Source organism: Mus pahari, chromosome 12 (genome assembly GCF_900095145.1).
Source record: "Mus pahari chromosome 12, PAHARI_EIJ_v1.1, whole genome shotgun sequence".
Taxonomy (NCBI): domain Eukaryota; kingdom Metazoa; phylum Chordata; class Mammalia; order Rodentia; family Muridae; genus Mus; species Mus pahari.
The window spans coordinates 6,847,438-6,862,296 of record NC_034601.1 but is presented as its reverse complement, the minus strand read 5'-3'; the positions used below and the strand labels follow the sequence as shown (position 1 = coordinate 6,862,296).

Sequence of the window (14,859 nt, the reverse complement as noted above, 5' to 3'; positions counted from 1 at the left end):
AAAAAAAAAAAAAAAAAAAAAAAAAAAAAAAAAGATTACGTCGACTGCAGGGCCAAGGTTGGGGAGCGGGGAGCACACTGCAGGTTTCAATGGCTGAAGATGTGATATTCTGAGGCAGGCACACGCATTGACAACTCTTTAAATGTCCCATCCAGTGAACATCAGTGCTGGCCCACTCAGACCCACCCACTGCAGCCTGAGGGGCCTGAAGCTGGAGGACATCTCGCTGGAGGCTGTGGGTTGGGAGCTTGAACCTTCCCCAACTTCCCTAGAGCCTCATTTTGTCCTAGGCTTAAAAGTGCTCTGAAGCTATGTGGGTTGATTTGGGACAGCGGTTAGGTGTGAGGTAACACCTTTATTCCACCCACTTTTCCCTCGTGCTTGGACAGTGGGTGAGACTGGGTTTCCAGAAGGCCAGCACTAGCCTTTCGTCCACCTTTGTTCAAACTTGAAAATTCAAGCTCAACCCTGAGCTATGGAAAAAAACAAACAAACCAGGTTTTGTGTGAGAAACACCCACAGCATGGGGCCTGGCTTACCACACAAACTGGGCCTGGCTTACCACTTTCTTCTATCTACTCAGTGCCTTTGCCTAGAGGCTTTAGAGTAGTCCACAGATGGCACAACTGTCCAGTAAAGGCCAGTTCTTGGCTGGGGAGGCAACTGTGAGAACAAAAAGAACTCGAAGGCAGAGTGAAAGAAGCCTGAGCCATTGATGGGAAAGGTGATGTTTGTTTGAGGCCTTCTCCATACACTTTTCACATCCCCACACATCTGCTTGCTCCCCGCTTCGCGGTCCCCTCTGCATCTTTAGATACTTCAGAAACATTGAGAAGCAGCTGTCAAGAAGGTGCCTATCCAATAAAATAAAAGAAAATAAAGCCAGGCAGTGGTAGCACATGCCTTTAATCCCAGCACTTGGGAGGCAGGGGCAGGTAGATTTCCGAGTTCAAGGCCAGCCTGGTCTACAGAGTGAGTTCTAGGACAGCCAGGGCTACACAGAGAAACCCTGTCTCGAAACACCCCTCCCCCCAAAAGGTGCCTGTCACCCTTCTGCCTACCCGTGTGTCCCCAGGACATGGTGGGCCTCTGGTTTTTCATCCCATGCTACTTCTCTTGACCAGATGCCAAGTCTAATATGAACTGCAATCCTCTATACACCAAGAGTTCATGGGGGCACAGTGAGGTTCCTCTCCACCTCAGCCAATTCCCTGTTGCTACCCCGCTCACCTCCTGAGCCGCCCTCTCTGTTTCCTGTCCACCTTTCAGCTTCCCGCTCAGGCTGTGAGGCAACACGGCAGGAAGCTCGCTCCTGGGAGCAGTGGCCAGTAGCAGCACCCACGTTCACCTCCTGTCTAGTAATGTCCAACACCTTCCTCAGTCCAAACACTGGCCTGCATCCATGTGGCTCCCATGTATACCTGAAGCACCTGATGGGGCCCCAGTGTTTTAGTAGAGCCCATTCCCCCTGCAACTCTGAGACCCTCTGGATTTGTCTGTCAGTGCCCCACTGGGGCTTTGGATAATTTCTTAAAATGTCGAGTCCCCTCAGCAGCACCCTCTGAGCAGTCTGGAGATGTGTGCTTTTCACAGTTCCATTCCATGTGGCTGTTTCACCCACCTGCCTGGCCTTGGGTTATCTGTCGGGACCTAGCCCAGAAGCAGGCGTGTGGCACTTAGCACCTAAGCTGAGTGACTGACTGAATGCTCAAGTGGATGCCATCCTTGTCACTTCTTGACTGTGACACAAGCAACTCCTGATGCCAAAGCCCTGCCCAGCCCTCTCATGCCCATATTTGGACATGGTACAGGTCCTCACTGGCCATGGTCTGTGAGGTCCTGGTCCTCTTTGACTTCATAATCCCTAGGGGCCACTAGTATCTATAAGAGGAAGAGGGTGCTGGCTCCCCAGCCACAGCCCACAAAATTCCACCTGCTCACAGGTTGGCTGGCTCGACTCAGGTGGTGTCCCCTGCTCTGAGCCAGCTCCAGGCCAAGCCAGCACCATGGCCAGGTACCGATGCTGCCGCAGCAAAAGCAGGAGCAGATGCCGCCGTCGCAGGCGAAGATGTCGCAGACGGAGGAGGCGATGCTGCCGGCGGAGGAGGCAAAGTGAGCAGAGGGCTGGGCTAGGCTGGGTGTGTGTGTGTGGGGGGGGGGTGCATGACTGGAAAGTCTGGGAGTCTCTCTCATCACTTTTCTTACCTTTCTAGGATGCTGCCGTCGCCGCCGCTCATACACCATAAGGTGTAAAAAATACTAGATGCACAGAATAGCAAGTCCATCAAAACTCCTGCCTGAGAATTTTACCAGACTTCAAGAGCATCTCGCCACATCTTGAAAAATGCCACTGTCCGATGAAAAACAGGAGCCTGCTAAGGAACAATGCCACCTGTCAATAAATGTTGAAAACTCATCCCATTCCTGCTTCTTGGTCCTTGGGCTCGGGGAGGGGTGCGCGGATGTGGTTAGGGGACATGATTGGTCAAATGGGAAGGGCTTCAAAAAGAATTCTCAATATTGACTACCCAGCCACCTGCACAGATCTTGCCCCAGAAAGGTGTAGGGGAGACATGTGTCTGAGGACCTCTGTGCACAAGGTTTCACCAATGGCAGACATGAGGGGTCTTGAGCCCCAACCACAAAAAGACTGTCAAAGTCGGGCAAGTCATTCTAACTGCTCTTGAGACATAAGGCCACAGCTGAGTTTCTTGGGACAGAGGCCACCTAAGCAGAAGCTGGGTATGGTGGTTTCAATGCTTGGCCAGGGAGTGGCCTTGCTGGAGTAGGTGTGGGCTTGTTGGAACTGTGGGGAGCATCTTCCAAGCTGCCTGAGGATGCCAGTCTTCTGTCTGCAGAACTTTCAGCCTGGATGATGCCATGCTTCCCACCATAATGGACTGAACCTTTGAAACTGTAAGCCAGCCCCAATGAAGTGTTAAACACTAAGTTGGTATTGGGAGTGGGGTATTGCTGTGATAGGCCTGACCATGCTTTTGTTTGGAGGAATATGGATTTTAGGACTTGGGATTATAAAAGCAGTAGAATGCTCTAAGTGAGGAACAACAGGCCATCCTAGTAGGAATATGGAAGACATTGGTGCTGAGGGTGATTCGAACTCTACCTGTGGTTGCTTTTTGCCTTGTCTGAAGAATCGGCCTAAGGTTAAGGTAGAGATATGTTTGAATTAAGGAAGCCTAGCCGGGTGTGGTGGCTCACGCCTTTAATCCCAGCACTCAGGAGGCACAGGCAGGCAGATTTCTAAGTTCGAGGCCAGCCTGGTCTACAAAGTGAGTTCCAGGACAGCCAGGGCTACACAGAGAAACCCTGACTCAAAAAACCAAAAAAAAAAAAAAAAAAAAAAAAAGGAAGCCTCAATTAGACTTTGGTCTCTGGTTTACTCTCATGAAGAGCATTTTGATCGAGCATAGCAAGCTTGGAAAAGAAAAATACAAAATGAATGGTTCAAAGAGTAAAGGGGCACCAGGAAGTAAAATAAAGCCGAATCCTTCATTTAAGGAGATAAACACACCAACTTTTGAAGTTGGAGTAATATAATGGGCAGGTATTGCCCCCAAAGATTCATGTGTTTGAACAAGCATATGGGGTTCAGGGAGTGGCACTATTAGGAGGTGTGACCTTGGAGTATGTGTGGCCTTGCTGGAGGAAGTGTGTCACTGTGGGGATGGGTTTAGAGACTCCCAGCTGCCTGAGGATGCCAGGACAAGATCCCACCCAGCTAAGGTTGTTTGTGTTTACAGTTGAACAAGGCTAGACATTTTCATTTGGATTTTTAATCTGGAATACTTTACAATCCATAAATGGAGGGCACACTTATGATCCAGATCTTGAGGCTGGAGGACACAGACCCTTCTGATCTAGATCTTGAGAAATAGTGGCCATGAAGAGTTTAGGCCTACGCATGGTGGTACACATTTTTAATCCCAGGAGACAAAGGCAAGCAGATCTCTTAAGTTCAAGGTCAATGTACAGAACAAGTTCTAGGACAGCCAAGCCTAGGCAATGAGGATGCAATAGAACAAGGGGCCATGCCTCAGCCCCAGCAAGCAGCAAAACTGGGCAGCTTCAGCCATGGGGGCTCTGGCTTTAGAGTCAAAAATAGGAGACTACTGGGACAATTAATGCTAGTTAGCAGGAGCTAAGAAATTAGCAGTGATTAAGAAGAGACCAGCACAAAAAAACTGTTCCAGAGATAAAGTTGTACCTTGTGCTACAGCTGGACTTGGTAATGTGTAAGATATGTGTGTGGTGCTGGTTTTGAAGGCATGAAGGGGTCATGGAGAACAGACGAGGTTTGACACTGTGAGAGACGAGGGAAGGCTATTGATAAAGGTGCAGCCTCAGTTGCAGTTGATGGGCCAGGACTGAAAGGGCCATGCTTGGCAAGGTGAGGCCTGGCACCATGAAGGGATCCTAAGAAAGGCTATTGGTGAAGCCTAGTTGCAGTGGAAAACCCTAGCATGTTGGAGATGCCATCACCATGGGATGATCACCAAGAACAGCAGCAGCAGTGGAGTGGTGTCAACCAGAGCCTACAGTGCTACAGAGGAGCTGGAGAAATGACCCAAGCCCTTTTGAGGAGCCCAGAAGATTATGCGTGGATCCCAGACACTAGAACAAGTAAAGTTGCCTTGGAGACCTCTGACCTCTGACCTCATGTGAGAGATGTCAGAGTTATGGGATACCTGCTGAGGAAAGCTGCTAACATGGAGTGGAACCAGCCCAAGAGAAGAGTTTGTTGCTGCTGAATGCCATATCTGCCGAGAGTAGTCAACAAGGATGAAAGGTATTGGGGATCAGTTTGGAGTAGCTGGTTTTTGGTTTTGCTTTGGTTCAGTATTTTCTTACTATGACATTTTGGAACGGTAATGCATATCCTGTGAGATGGGGGAGGTATGTGATCTGCTTTTTGGCTTTGTCTTTAGAGGGGATCACAGTTAACAGAGAGTTTGGACATTTAGCATTGTTGAGACTATTATAGACTATATAGAACTTTTGAAGTTGGACTAATATAATGGGTAGGTATTGCCCCCAAAGATTCATGTGTTTGAACAAGCATATGGGGGTCCAGGGAGTGGCACTATTAGGAGGTGTGGCCTTGTTGGAGTAGGTGTGGCCTTGTTGGAGGAAGTGTGTCACTGTGGGGATGGGTTTAGAGACTCCTGAGGATGCCAGTCTTCTGCTTGCCTTTGGAATAAGATGAAGAACTCTCAGCTCCAGCACCAAGTCAACCTGGATGATGCCATACTTCCCACCATAATGGACTGAACCTCTGAAACTGTAAGCCAGCTTCAGCCCTTATAAGAATTGCCTTGGAGTATCCAAGACTGGGAGTCCTTGACCCAATCCTGTGGCCTGGCATGTGCCAAGTTGTGTTTCCCACTATGTTCCAATGGCCACAGTAACAAATCAAACTTTATTATCTTCCAGCAAGAGTAGCCATCTACTGTGTTCTCCGTACTCTTCCATAGGCTGAAATTACTAGGCTGTGCAGCAAAGGATGCAGTGTGTACCTTTTGCACCTAGTTTAGACCTTATGTAAGCTAGGCACACACTACTAACTGCTCATTGTCCTGTCATGGTGACAGGCTCAGATTCAAGAATTATGAGGGACTGTGTCCCTCTGCCCCACTCCCACACCTTTCTGATTCTGGACTTCAGATACAAGGTACCAAAACCACCATGTTGGGTCAAAATTCATCAGGGAGGTAGAGTTGAGAATCAAGAAAAGTCGCCGGGCAGTGGTGGCACATGCCTGTAATCATGTAAGGCAGAGGCAGGCGGATTTCTGAGTTCAAGGCCAGCCTGGTCTACAGAGTGAGTTCCAGGACAACCAGGGCTACACAGAGAAACCCTGTCTCGAAAAACGTCTCACACCTGGTTAGCAAGATCTAAGATAGCCAGTTAAGGACAAGTAGGGCCAGAGCTTTATCTGTGCCTCAGTTTCCCCCATGGGAAGATATGTTACATTGTCCATTTCAGTAGTAATGTGTGTGTCCTTAATGCACATGGAGTGGGTGGGAAGCTTTGGCCAGTGCCTGGCAGGATAATGGCACGGACTGGGCTAGGAGTTGGTAGAGTGCTTCCTTGAATGCCCAACCAAGGCCATGCATGGGCTGCATCTCCAACACTGCATGCCCAGGACATGGAAGCACACACATGTGATTCCAACCAGGGTTAGAAGTTCAAGGTCATCCTTCATTAAATGAGTCAGCATGCTACAAGGGCTGCAAAGCAAGATGGGTAACTTGGCCCCTGCTCCCAAGCTGCCAGCCGGTGCTGCAAATCCTGTGCCGCCCTCACAGAGGGGACTGGGCAGGGTGGGAACAATCAATCAGGGGTGGGCCGACAGGTCACAGTGGGGTCCACCTTTATATATGAGCCCTCTGAGAGCCTCAAACACCAGACCATCATCACCACCAAGAGCGGGTGGGCAGGCTTCCGTTTCTCCTCCTCCAATCCAGGTCAGCTGCAGCCTCAATCCAGAACCTCTTGATCTCCTGGCACCATGGTTCGCTACCGAATGAGGAGCCCCAGTGAGGGACCCCACCAGGGGCCTGGGCAAGACCATGAACGTGAGGAGCAGGGGCAGGGGCAAGGGCTGAGCCCAGAGCGCGTGGAGGACTATGGGAGGGCACACAGGGGCCACCACCACCACAGACACAGGCGCTGCTCTCGTAAGAGGCTGCATAGGATCCACAAGAGGGGTCGGTCATGCAGAAGGCGGAGGAGACACTCCTGCGGCCAAAGGAGGCGGCATCGCAGAGGTAAGCACCCCACAGCCGAGCCCCTGGCCACCTCTGCTGCCCATCGAAACCCTGCTGCCTTCCGGGCAGCCTAGTAAACTTCGACTTTCCTTTCCACAGGCTGCAGAAGATCCCGAAGGAGGAGGAGATGCAGGTGCAGGAAATGTAGGAGGCACTACCACTAAACTCCCCAGGCCTGTCCATTCTGCCTGGAGCCAAGGAAGCCACCTGCCCAAGAAATAGTCACCTGCCCAAGCAACGTCAACGTGAGGCCACACCACCATTCCATTTCGATGTCTGAGCCCTGAGCTGCCAAGGAGCCACGAGATCTGAGTACTGAGCAAAGCCACCTGCCAAATAAAGCTTGACACGAGATTCCCTGACTGCTGTCTCCTTTTCATCCACACTGTGGGCCTGAGGGAAGGGGCCTGAGGGAAGGGGACTAGGGAAAACAAGGTCCACCCCTACAGCTACTGTCAGGAAGTGACCCGAACCATGGATAGGTGGCCAAATTGGCCAAATCCAAGCATCCTTACTACCAATATTTAAGGGGAAGTGTGAACTGAACATGAAGAGCTGGAATGGGGTGGGGTGTTGCGGGGGGGTGTTGCGGGGGGGGGTGCTGCGGGGTGGTGTGATGCTGAACTGAGACCATCTTCCCAGCACATGAGTAAACTTGTTCAGCTCCTGTCCCTGCCCATAGATCTAGTTTGTGCCCTCTCCGGCGTCTACTCTACCCCCAATCATTCCGGCTCATTGGGCCATCTGAACCAGGGTTCCTGGAAAATGTAAGGGCAGCTCCAAGTTCTGGGGTGGGAGGAGGGTGGTGCCTTGGAGCCTTTGTGAGGTCAGCGCCACACCCACCAGCCTTACACCCTCCCACAACCCAGGCTGCCTCCCTCCAGTCCAGAGAGACAGGAGTGGGTGATGGGTTCCCGCTGTGCCAAGCTCAGCACTGGCCATGGCCCAGCCCAGAACACAGGTCACAGCCATGGCCACGAGTCCTCCATGAAGAAGCTCGTGGCCTGTGTGAGTCAAGACAACTTTTCCCTGTCATCAGAGGGCGAGGAAGAGGAGGAGGAGGAGGAGGAGGAAGAGGAGGAAGAGGAGGAGGAGGAGCAGATCCCGGTGAAGGGCAAGCTGCTGCTGATGGAGCCCGAAAAGCAAGAGAGCGCCGAGGATGCGGAGGCCCAGCCAAGTCCTGAGCCCAAGCAGACACACTCCTGAGCCATTGCCACGCCAGAGGAAGAGGACATTCAGAAAAGAATAGTCTCCATGGAACTTTCTTGGTCTCCCTCTTTCTCTCTCTCTGTGTGTGTGTGTGTGTGTGTGTGTGTGTGTGTGTATGTGTGTGTTTGTGTTTGTGTGAGAACATAGTGTGCCTAGCTGAATGTCTCACCGGGGGTGCTGTCAGAGCTGGAGGATATGTTTTGATTCAGGCTCTATGTAGCACTGGGTGGGCTAGAACAGAGATGAGGCTGGAGGACAACAAGGGAGGATGTGGATGTAGGCAGGGAAGCACAGAGGAAAGGCTGAGGTCTCAGTCCCATCTATTAACTCCTAAGGAGGCCCTCTCAGCACTTGGCTTTCACCCACCCTGTCACTGAGGGCTCTGGGGACCTGGGAAGTGAAACCCAGTGAAACGTTAGGGGAGGGGCAAGGAATCCTAAGGTCTCCAAGTGGGTTTGGGGAAGGTTGATAGGGTCCAAAGTTCATGCAAAACAAAAAACACACATGCCAGAGACTCAAATATGTCCTTCACGTGTGGCCAGTTCTCCCATAGGAACAGCACAGGCCTCAGGGCTGGCTGTGTACTAGCCCAACCTGCACATCAAACCCAGGGCCTTGGACATGGGCCTTGTACAGGCCTTCACATCCAATGGTGGGTCCAGCAAGAATGTGGACACACAGATCTTGGGAAGGGAAGCTACCATTCAGCCCGCTAATGTGGGATGCTCCCACAAAGCTGGCTGCAAAAGATGAACAGAGTGGACGGGGCTCATTAAATCAGGCAGTTTCACAATGTGCCAACTGGCATGTTTATTTAAAAGTGAACTTAGAACTGGAATCCCAGAACTCTGGAGAAGATTCGTTGAGCTGAGACCATCTCAGAAGGTGAAGGAACGTGTTGAGTTCTGAACACACACACACACACACACACACACTCTGAATATAAAGACCCATGCCAGTAAATGGGTGGTGAGAGGCAGTTCTTCAGGAGTACCAAAGCTTGGCCAGGCCATGTGGGCAGCATCATCTCCTACAAAAGTGTCTGATCACAGGTGGTTCTAGTACAATACGACTTGACCTTGCCTTTTCTAGGCTGGGTACTGAAGCAAAGGCCGACAGGACTCAAAGCTTCCCAGGCTGAGAATGGGGGGTCATGTAAGACTGAGGGAGCCCATGGGGTACCCAAGATCAGATTTCAGTTCTGTGAACCTGACCCTTAACCTCCCAGCTTCTGGGCCCCTAATCACTTTGCAAGCCCTTGGCCTAAGATGCTATCCAATCAGGGCACAGTGGCTCACTGCCCACACACTGGTCTACTTCCTATGGTAGGCCAGGTGGAAAGCAGAACTCTGCAGCTGTCTTGAGGCCTTCGAGCACAGACTATAAGCTGATCTTTAGCTAACCTCATGATATAAATCCTCTGTTACTTCTCCTGGCGTTGATATCACTGTGAGGAGGGAGGACTGGAGTAGAAAGAAGGGACACACAAAGGTGAAACAAGGAAGCGGCAGATCTGAGATGTGGGCTCAGCACAATCTGACCTGACCCACAGGACGGACCCTAAAAACTGCCCCGCCCTGGGTGAGGGTGAAAGGCAGGGTTTTGCCATACCTGTCACCCTCTGTGGCCTGTGCCATCATAATCGGCCCAGCTATATAACTAGGGGCTGTGGGGACTCCCCAAAGCTGGGCCTGCTGGGAGGAGGAGGAGACAGTCTCTGCCCTCCGAGTGTGGCCTCCCACGGACACCAAGATGCAGAGCCTTCCCACCGCTCATTCCCACCCCCACAGCTCCTCTCGGCCTCAAAGTCACACCAGTAACCAGTGCAACCAATGCACCTGCAGCCACCACTGCCGGAGTTCTAGTCCCAGCCCCGGCCCTCCGATGAAGCACCCCAAGCCATCCATGCACTCTCGACACTCACCTTCAAGACCCAGACACCGCGGCAGTTGCTCCAAGAACAGGAAGACCTTGGAAGGGAAAGTGAGCAAGAGAAAGGCGGTCAGGAGGCGGAAGCGGACTCACAGAGCTAAGAGGCGTAGCTCAGGTACCTGCCAAGTCGGGTCGTGGGCGAGCAGGGACAAGGGAACGCAGGCAAGGCTGTCCAGGCGGTCAGCTGGCTTACCCGAGCTACAGGCATTCAATTGGTTTCCAGATGAAGAGTGGAATGGACTGGGGGTGGGGGAGAGGAGTGGAGGGGGAACAGACAGGCATTAAAGGTTCTTTTTCCATTCCTGTCTTTTAGGGCGAAGATACAAGTGACACACTCCAGGATGTTCCTGTGTCCATTTGATCCCAAAAAGAAATAGCCATCACTAGGGGAATGTTGGGATGATGATGTTACAGGAACATGTCACTGCAGCAATTTCTATGCAACATGGATTAAAGCTTGTACCCTGGAAGACTAGCCTTGAGTCAGCAGCTTTTTTTAAAAAAACAAAAAACATAAAATATTTTGTTTTTTTGTTTTTATATGTGAGTACACTGTCACTGTCTTCAGACACACCAGGAGAGGGCATCAGATCCCATTACAGATGGTTGTGAGCCGCCATGTGGTTGCTGGGAATTGAATGTGAAACCTCTGGAAGAGCAGTCAGTGCTCTTAACCGCTGGGCTATCTCTCCAGCCCAAGTCCGCAGTTTGTTTTTTTGTTTTTTAAGCATCCACAAGGGATGCCTGTACGCAAGCGTACCCAGCACAGACATGACAGCAGGGCAGCATTGCTTGGCTAACGGACCAAGTTCAGGGAACTGAACAAGTGCTTTCCCAGAACTGGGAAAGGCTACCTCACTGCACAATAATCACCCAGTCCCTCCCTTTTTCCCATCTGCGTTGTTGGCACTTTCAAAATCACACACGGGGCAGTGGGCAGTCCTTCCCAGCAGGACACTGTGAATGCTAGAAAAAGGGTGGCTTGCAGGCTAGGTTTGCATCTAAGCCTGCAGGACCCTACAGTGGCAGCCACTGTCCAGTGGGCACTGGGCTCTCTGGACCCCTGGGGGTGGGTCAGGAAGCAGCTATATACCCATCCCCAACTTTTAGAAACTGGTTTCAAAGACAGCTTGACCCTCCCTGTACTTAGATGGAGACCTTAATACCATCAGTGGGGCAGTATGCAGTGGGTAGGGGCAATGAATCAGATCCCTGGCATATAAAGACTGCATCACTGGAATGTGATGGATGGGAGAGGGCTAGCTAGGGGTGGGGTGAGAGGACACACCCTCTGACTGAGGAGGAGGGTAGATCTGAGAGTGGGCAGAGGTGGAGGCCTGGAGCCATCTATTTATACTTCTGAAAAGGTCTGCCAAGAGCCTGGCAGGGAGGCAGGACTGCAGGAGCCAGCCCAGCCTTGCCACCCACCTCAGCGCCAATCCTCCTGCAAAGTCCCAAGGGGATACTGTACACCAAGAGGTTTCCCTCACACTTTACCTGGGCTGGGAGCACAGTCTGGGGATGGAGTTCACCAACCCGAGTGCTACGTTAGGGTTAGGGTGGTACAAGCATTACTGCTAGCCAGACCAGAAAGGCCAGTCTAGGCTATGAGACACGCTAGAGGGAGGCAGTGCAACAAGTCCAGCCTTTACTCTTGGTGGGTGATGGGGATGGATAGACTGACCATGGCTACCCCACTCCTGGCCAGCACTGCTCAGCATCTTCGATGGGAACATCAAAGGCCTCACCTAGTGACCCACTACCAGCTACAGCCACACAAATTCAAGCACCGCAAGACAAGTTTGGTTGTGCTTAGGATGAAATATGGCGCTCTGGGCTCAGCCTGGGGAAATCGGGCCAGGGAGACCAGGAGGACTTGGCCTCAGAGCTTCAGAGGAACCGCCTGACAGCTAACAGAGAAACCTGTAGAGGGCAGTGTGCGTCACTGTGAGCACAGGGAAGCCTGCACGCGAACCTCATCCGCCTTCATTCATAAACATCGTCAGCCAGGCACCCACTCTTGGCCTTTCAGGACAAACTGAATCACGAAACCACACAGTGTCCTAATGATAGGTCTGACTGCCTGGATCCCAAGCCAAGGTGTGCACGGGCCATGAGAACCCTTGTGCAGGCAGATGTTTAAGATTGAAAAGCTAGGAAGGCAAAGTTTGGGGATTATATCTTTTTTTTTTTTTTTTTTTTTTGGAATCACAGCCCCGCCCGGGGCCTCAGTTTCTCTGGCTGCCCACGTAGTAAGAGTGCAGAGAGTGAGTCCAGGCCCCTGGGAACCCAGCCCAACCCCGCCCGGTTTCCGAGGAACTCAGCCGGGAGCGGGGGCGCCCCTCCCGCACCGCCTTAGGCTTCCTTTGAAGCCAATGCGGTCAGGCCACCGCTTCCTGGGAAGCCCAAGCCAAGGCCAGGCCGAGTGACCAACGGGAGGGGCCCGCACGCGGCTCTGGAGGAGGGCGGCGGCCACACAGGTCTCCAGGACTAGCTAGCTGGGCTCCAAGAAGAGTCGAGATTGCCAAGGCCTTCGGATCCTGGGCAGGAAGGACCCTGGCAGGGAGGAGCTGCTTGGGGAGCATAGGGTCCAGGCGAGGCGGAGCCCTAACCAGAAGAATGCAGACACCCGGAGGGGAGGAGGCGTGTCAGCCCCGCGCTAGCATCCCACCCGGCCGGCTGCGATTTGGGGCGAAGGTAGAGCAAAAAAGCGGGCACCAAGTCCTAAGCACCCCAGGCACGGAACAGAAGATTCCGGGTGGAGCCGGAACCCCAGAGGTCCCAATGAGGGAAGGTGCGAGGCGAAACCAAGTTAGGGGAACCGTCTTCAGGGAGAGCCGCAGGAGTCTAGAGAGAACCCGAATAGACTTGCGGGAAAGAGAAAACGAAAGCGGGGGTGGGCTGTGGGCGGGGCCAGCCTGGTTTAAGAGCCTGATGCAGGGGCGGGCAGCAGCAGAGAGAACTGCGGCCGTGGCAGCAGCACGGCTCCCAGCCCCGGAGCATGCGCGACAGCCGCCCCGGAGCCCCCAGCCGCGGCGCCCCGCGTCCTGCCGCCAGGTGAGCCAAGGCAGCTGCGAGGGAGCAGGCGGGAGGGGATGGGAGGCCGGGGAGCAGAGCCCGGCAGGACTAGCCTCGCAGACTGTATGGCAGGGTCGAGGATGCCACGCCTCTGGCGCCCGTCCCCCCGGCTCGCCCAGGCGGCCCCTCGCGCGCGCGGGGCGCCATCAGCCCCTCCTCTCCGGCCCTGAGCCCTGATCGTCCGCCCGGGTTCCAGTCCCCGGCGTGGCCAGTAGGCGGCAGCCGCGAGGCAACTAGCCACCAGCGGGGACGGCCGGGAGTCGGGCCCCTCTCCACGCCCCCTTCTCCACGCGCGCGGGGAGGCAGGGCTCCACCGCCAGTCTGGAAGGGTTCCGCATACAGGAACGGCCTACTTCGCAGATGAGCCCACCGAGGCTCAAGCTCCGGGCGGATTCTGCGTGCCGCCCTCGCTCCTTGGGGTCTGTTGGCCGGCCTGTGCCACCCGGACGCCCGGCTCACTGCCTCTGTCTCCCCCATCAGCGCAGCCCCGGACGCTATGGCCCACCCCTCCAGCTGGCCCCTCGAGTAGGATGGTAGCACGCAACCAGGTGGCAGCCGACAATGCGATCTCCCCGGCAGCAGAGCCCCGACGGCGGCCAGAGCCCTCCTCATCCTCGTCTTCGTCCTCGCCAGCGGCCCCCGTGCGTCCCCGGCCCTGCCCGGCGGTCCCGGCCCCGTCCCCGGGCGACACTCACTTCCGCACCTTCCGCTCCCACTCCGATTACCGGCGCATCACGCGGACCAGCGCGCTCCTTGACGCTTGCGGCTTCTATTGGGGACCCCTGAGCGTGCACGGGGCGCACGAGCGGCTGCGTGCCGAGCCCGTGGGCACCTTCTTGGTGCGCGACAGTCGCCAACGGAACTGCTTCTTCGCGCTCAGCGTGAAGATGGCTTCGGGCCCCACGAGCATCCGCGTGCACTTCCAGGCCGGCCGCTTCCACTTGGACGGCAGCCGCGAGACCTTCGACTGCCTTTTCGAGCTGCTGGAGCACTACGTGGCGGCGCCGCGCCGCATGTTGGGGGCCCCGCTGCGCCAGCGCCGCGTGCGGCCACTGCAGGAGCTGTGTCGCCAGCGCATCGTGGCCGCCGTGGGTCGCGAGAACCTGGCGCGCATCCCTGTTAACCCGGTACTCCGTGACTACCTGAGTTCTTTCCCCTTCCAGATCTGACCGGCTGCCGCTGTGCCCGCAGCATTAAGTGGGGACGCCTTATTATTTCTTATTATTAATTATTATTATTTTTCTGGAACCACGTGGGAGCCCTCCCCGCCTGGGTCGGAGGGAGTGGTTGTGGAGGGTGAGATGCCTCCCACTTCTGGCTGGAGACCTCATCCCACCTCTGGGGGGGTGGGGGTGCTCCCCTCCTGGTGCTCCCTCCGGGTCCCCCTGGTTGTAGCAGCTTGTGTCTGGGGCCAGGACCTGAACTCCACTCCTACCTCTCCATGTTTACATATTCCCAGTATCTTTGCACAAACCAGGGGTCGGGGAGGGTCTCTGGCTTCATTTTTCTGCTGTGCAGAATATCCTATTTTATATTTTTACAGCCAGTTTAGGTAATAAACTTTATTATGAAAGTTTTTTTTTAAAAGAAACAAAGATTCCTAGAGCGTATGTTTTGGCCAAACATCCTGTGTTGGGAGTGGGGTAATACAGATTGACTTTCTTGAAGTCTTGGGGATGCTGGGGGGGTCAGGCATCGTGCACAGCTCCACCCACAGTGCTGGGGACCAAACTTCCAGGCTAGTTTTGGTTTATGATTGGGAAGATGGCCGCTCTAGTCTGAGCTCTCCTGAGTATCCGCGCTTGGCCTCGGGTATCCCTGTGATGGAATCCTACAGGGACAGCCCCTGACA

General features: G+C 53.9%; 4 protein-coding genes and 1 long non-coding RNA gene across 5 annotated transcripts; 4 read left to right on the top strand and 1 right to left on the bottom strand.

Annotated features, from left to right (window-relative positions):
- Positions 1-712: 712 nt before the first annotated feature.
- On the bottom strand, positions 713-7,512 carry LOC110329957. Its single transcript, XR_002380933.1, has 4 exons — positions 7,015-7,512; positions 2,206-2,375; positions 1,934-2,092; positions 713-854 (listed from the first exon to the last, which is right to left on the bottom strand). It is a non-coding gene; the product is annotated as an uncharacterized LOC110329957 (long non-coding RNA).
- Positions 6,423-7,142, top strand: Prm2 (protamine 2). Its single transcript, XM_021209904.1, has 2 exons — positions 6,423-6,788; positions 6,888-7,142. The coding sequence occupies exons 1-2, from the start codon at positions 6,530-6,532 to the stop codon at positions 6,950-6,952; spliced, it is 324 nt and encodes a 107-aa protein (XP_021065563.1). The 5' UTR covers positions 6,423-6,529; the 3' UTR covers positions 6,953-7,142.
- A 182-nt stretch (positions 7,513-7,694) lies between the features above and the next one.
- Positions 7,695-7,994, top strand: Prm3 (protamine 3). Its single transcript, XM_021208906.1, has one exon. It carries the CDS (start codon positions 7,695-7,697, stop codon positions 7,992-7,994), a length of 300 nt encoding a protein of 99 aa, XP_021064565.1.
- A 1,752-nt stretch (positions 7,995-9,746) lies between these two features.
- On the top strand, positions 9,747-10,259 carry Tnp2 (transition protein 2). The gene is made up of 2 exons (XM_021209929.1): positions 9,747-10,044; positions 10,243-10,259. The coding sequence occupies exons 1-2, from the start codon at positions 9,750-9,752 to the stop codon at positions 10,257-10,259; spliced, it is 312 nt and encodes a 103-aa protein (XP_021065588.1). The 5' UTR covers positions 9,747-9,749.
- A 2,627-nt stretch (positions 10,260-12,886) lies between these two features.
- Positions 12,887-14,590, top strand: Socs1 (suppressor of cytokine signaling 1). Its single transcript, XM_021209689.1, has 2 exons — positions 12,887-12,986; positions 13,488-14,590. The coding sequence occupies exon 2, from the start codon at positions 13,538-13,540 to the stop codon at positions 14,174-14,176; it is 639 nt and encodes a 212-aa protein (XP_021065348.1). The 5' UTR covers positions 12,887-12,986; positions 13,488-13,537; the 3' UTR covers positions 14,177-14,590.
- Positions 14,591-14,859: the final 269 nt, after the last annotated feature.

Bases quoted from the DNA above. Each gene is read 5' to 3' on its own strand.
- Prm3 (XM_021208906.1), top strand. From the start codon at position 7,695: ATGGGTTCCCGCTGTGCCAAGCTCAGCACTGGCCATGGCCCAGCCCAG.
- Prm2 (XM_021209904.1), top strand. From the start codon at position 6,530: ATGGTTCGCTACCGAATGAGGAGCCCCAGTGAGGGACCCCACCAGGGG. The intron at 6,789-6,887 runs GTAAGCACCCCA...TCCTTTCCACAG, and splicing joins AAGGAGGCGGCATCGCAGAG to GCTGCAGAAGATCCCGAAGG.
- Tnp2 (XM_021209929.1), top strand. From the start codon at position 9,750: ATGCAGAGCCTTCCCACCGCTCATTCCCACCCCCACAGCTCCTCTCGG.
- Socs1 (XM_021209689.1), top strand. From the start codon at position 13,538: ATGGTAGCACGCAACCAGGTGGCAGCCGACAATGCGATCTCCCCGGCA.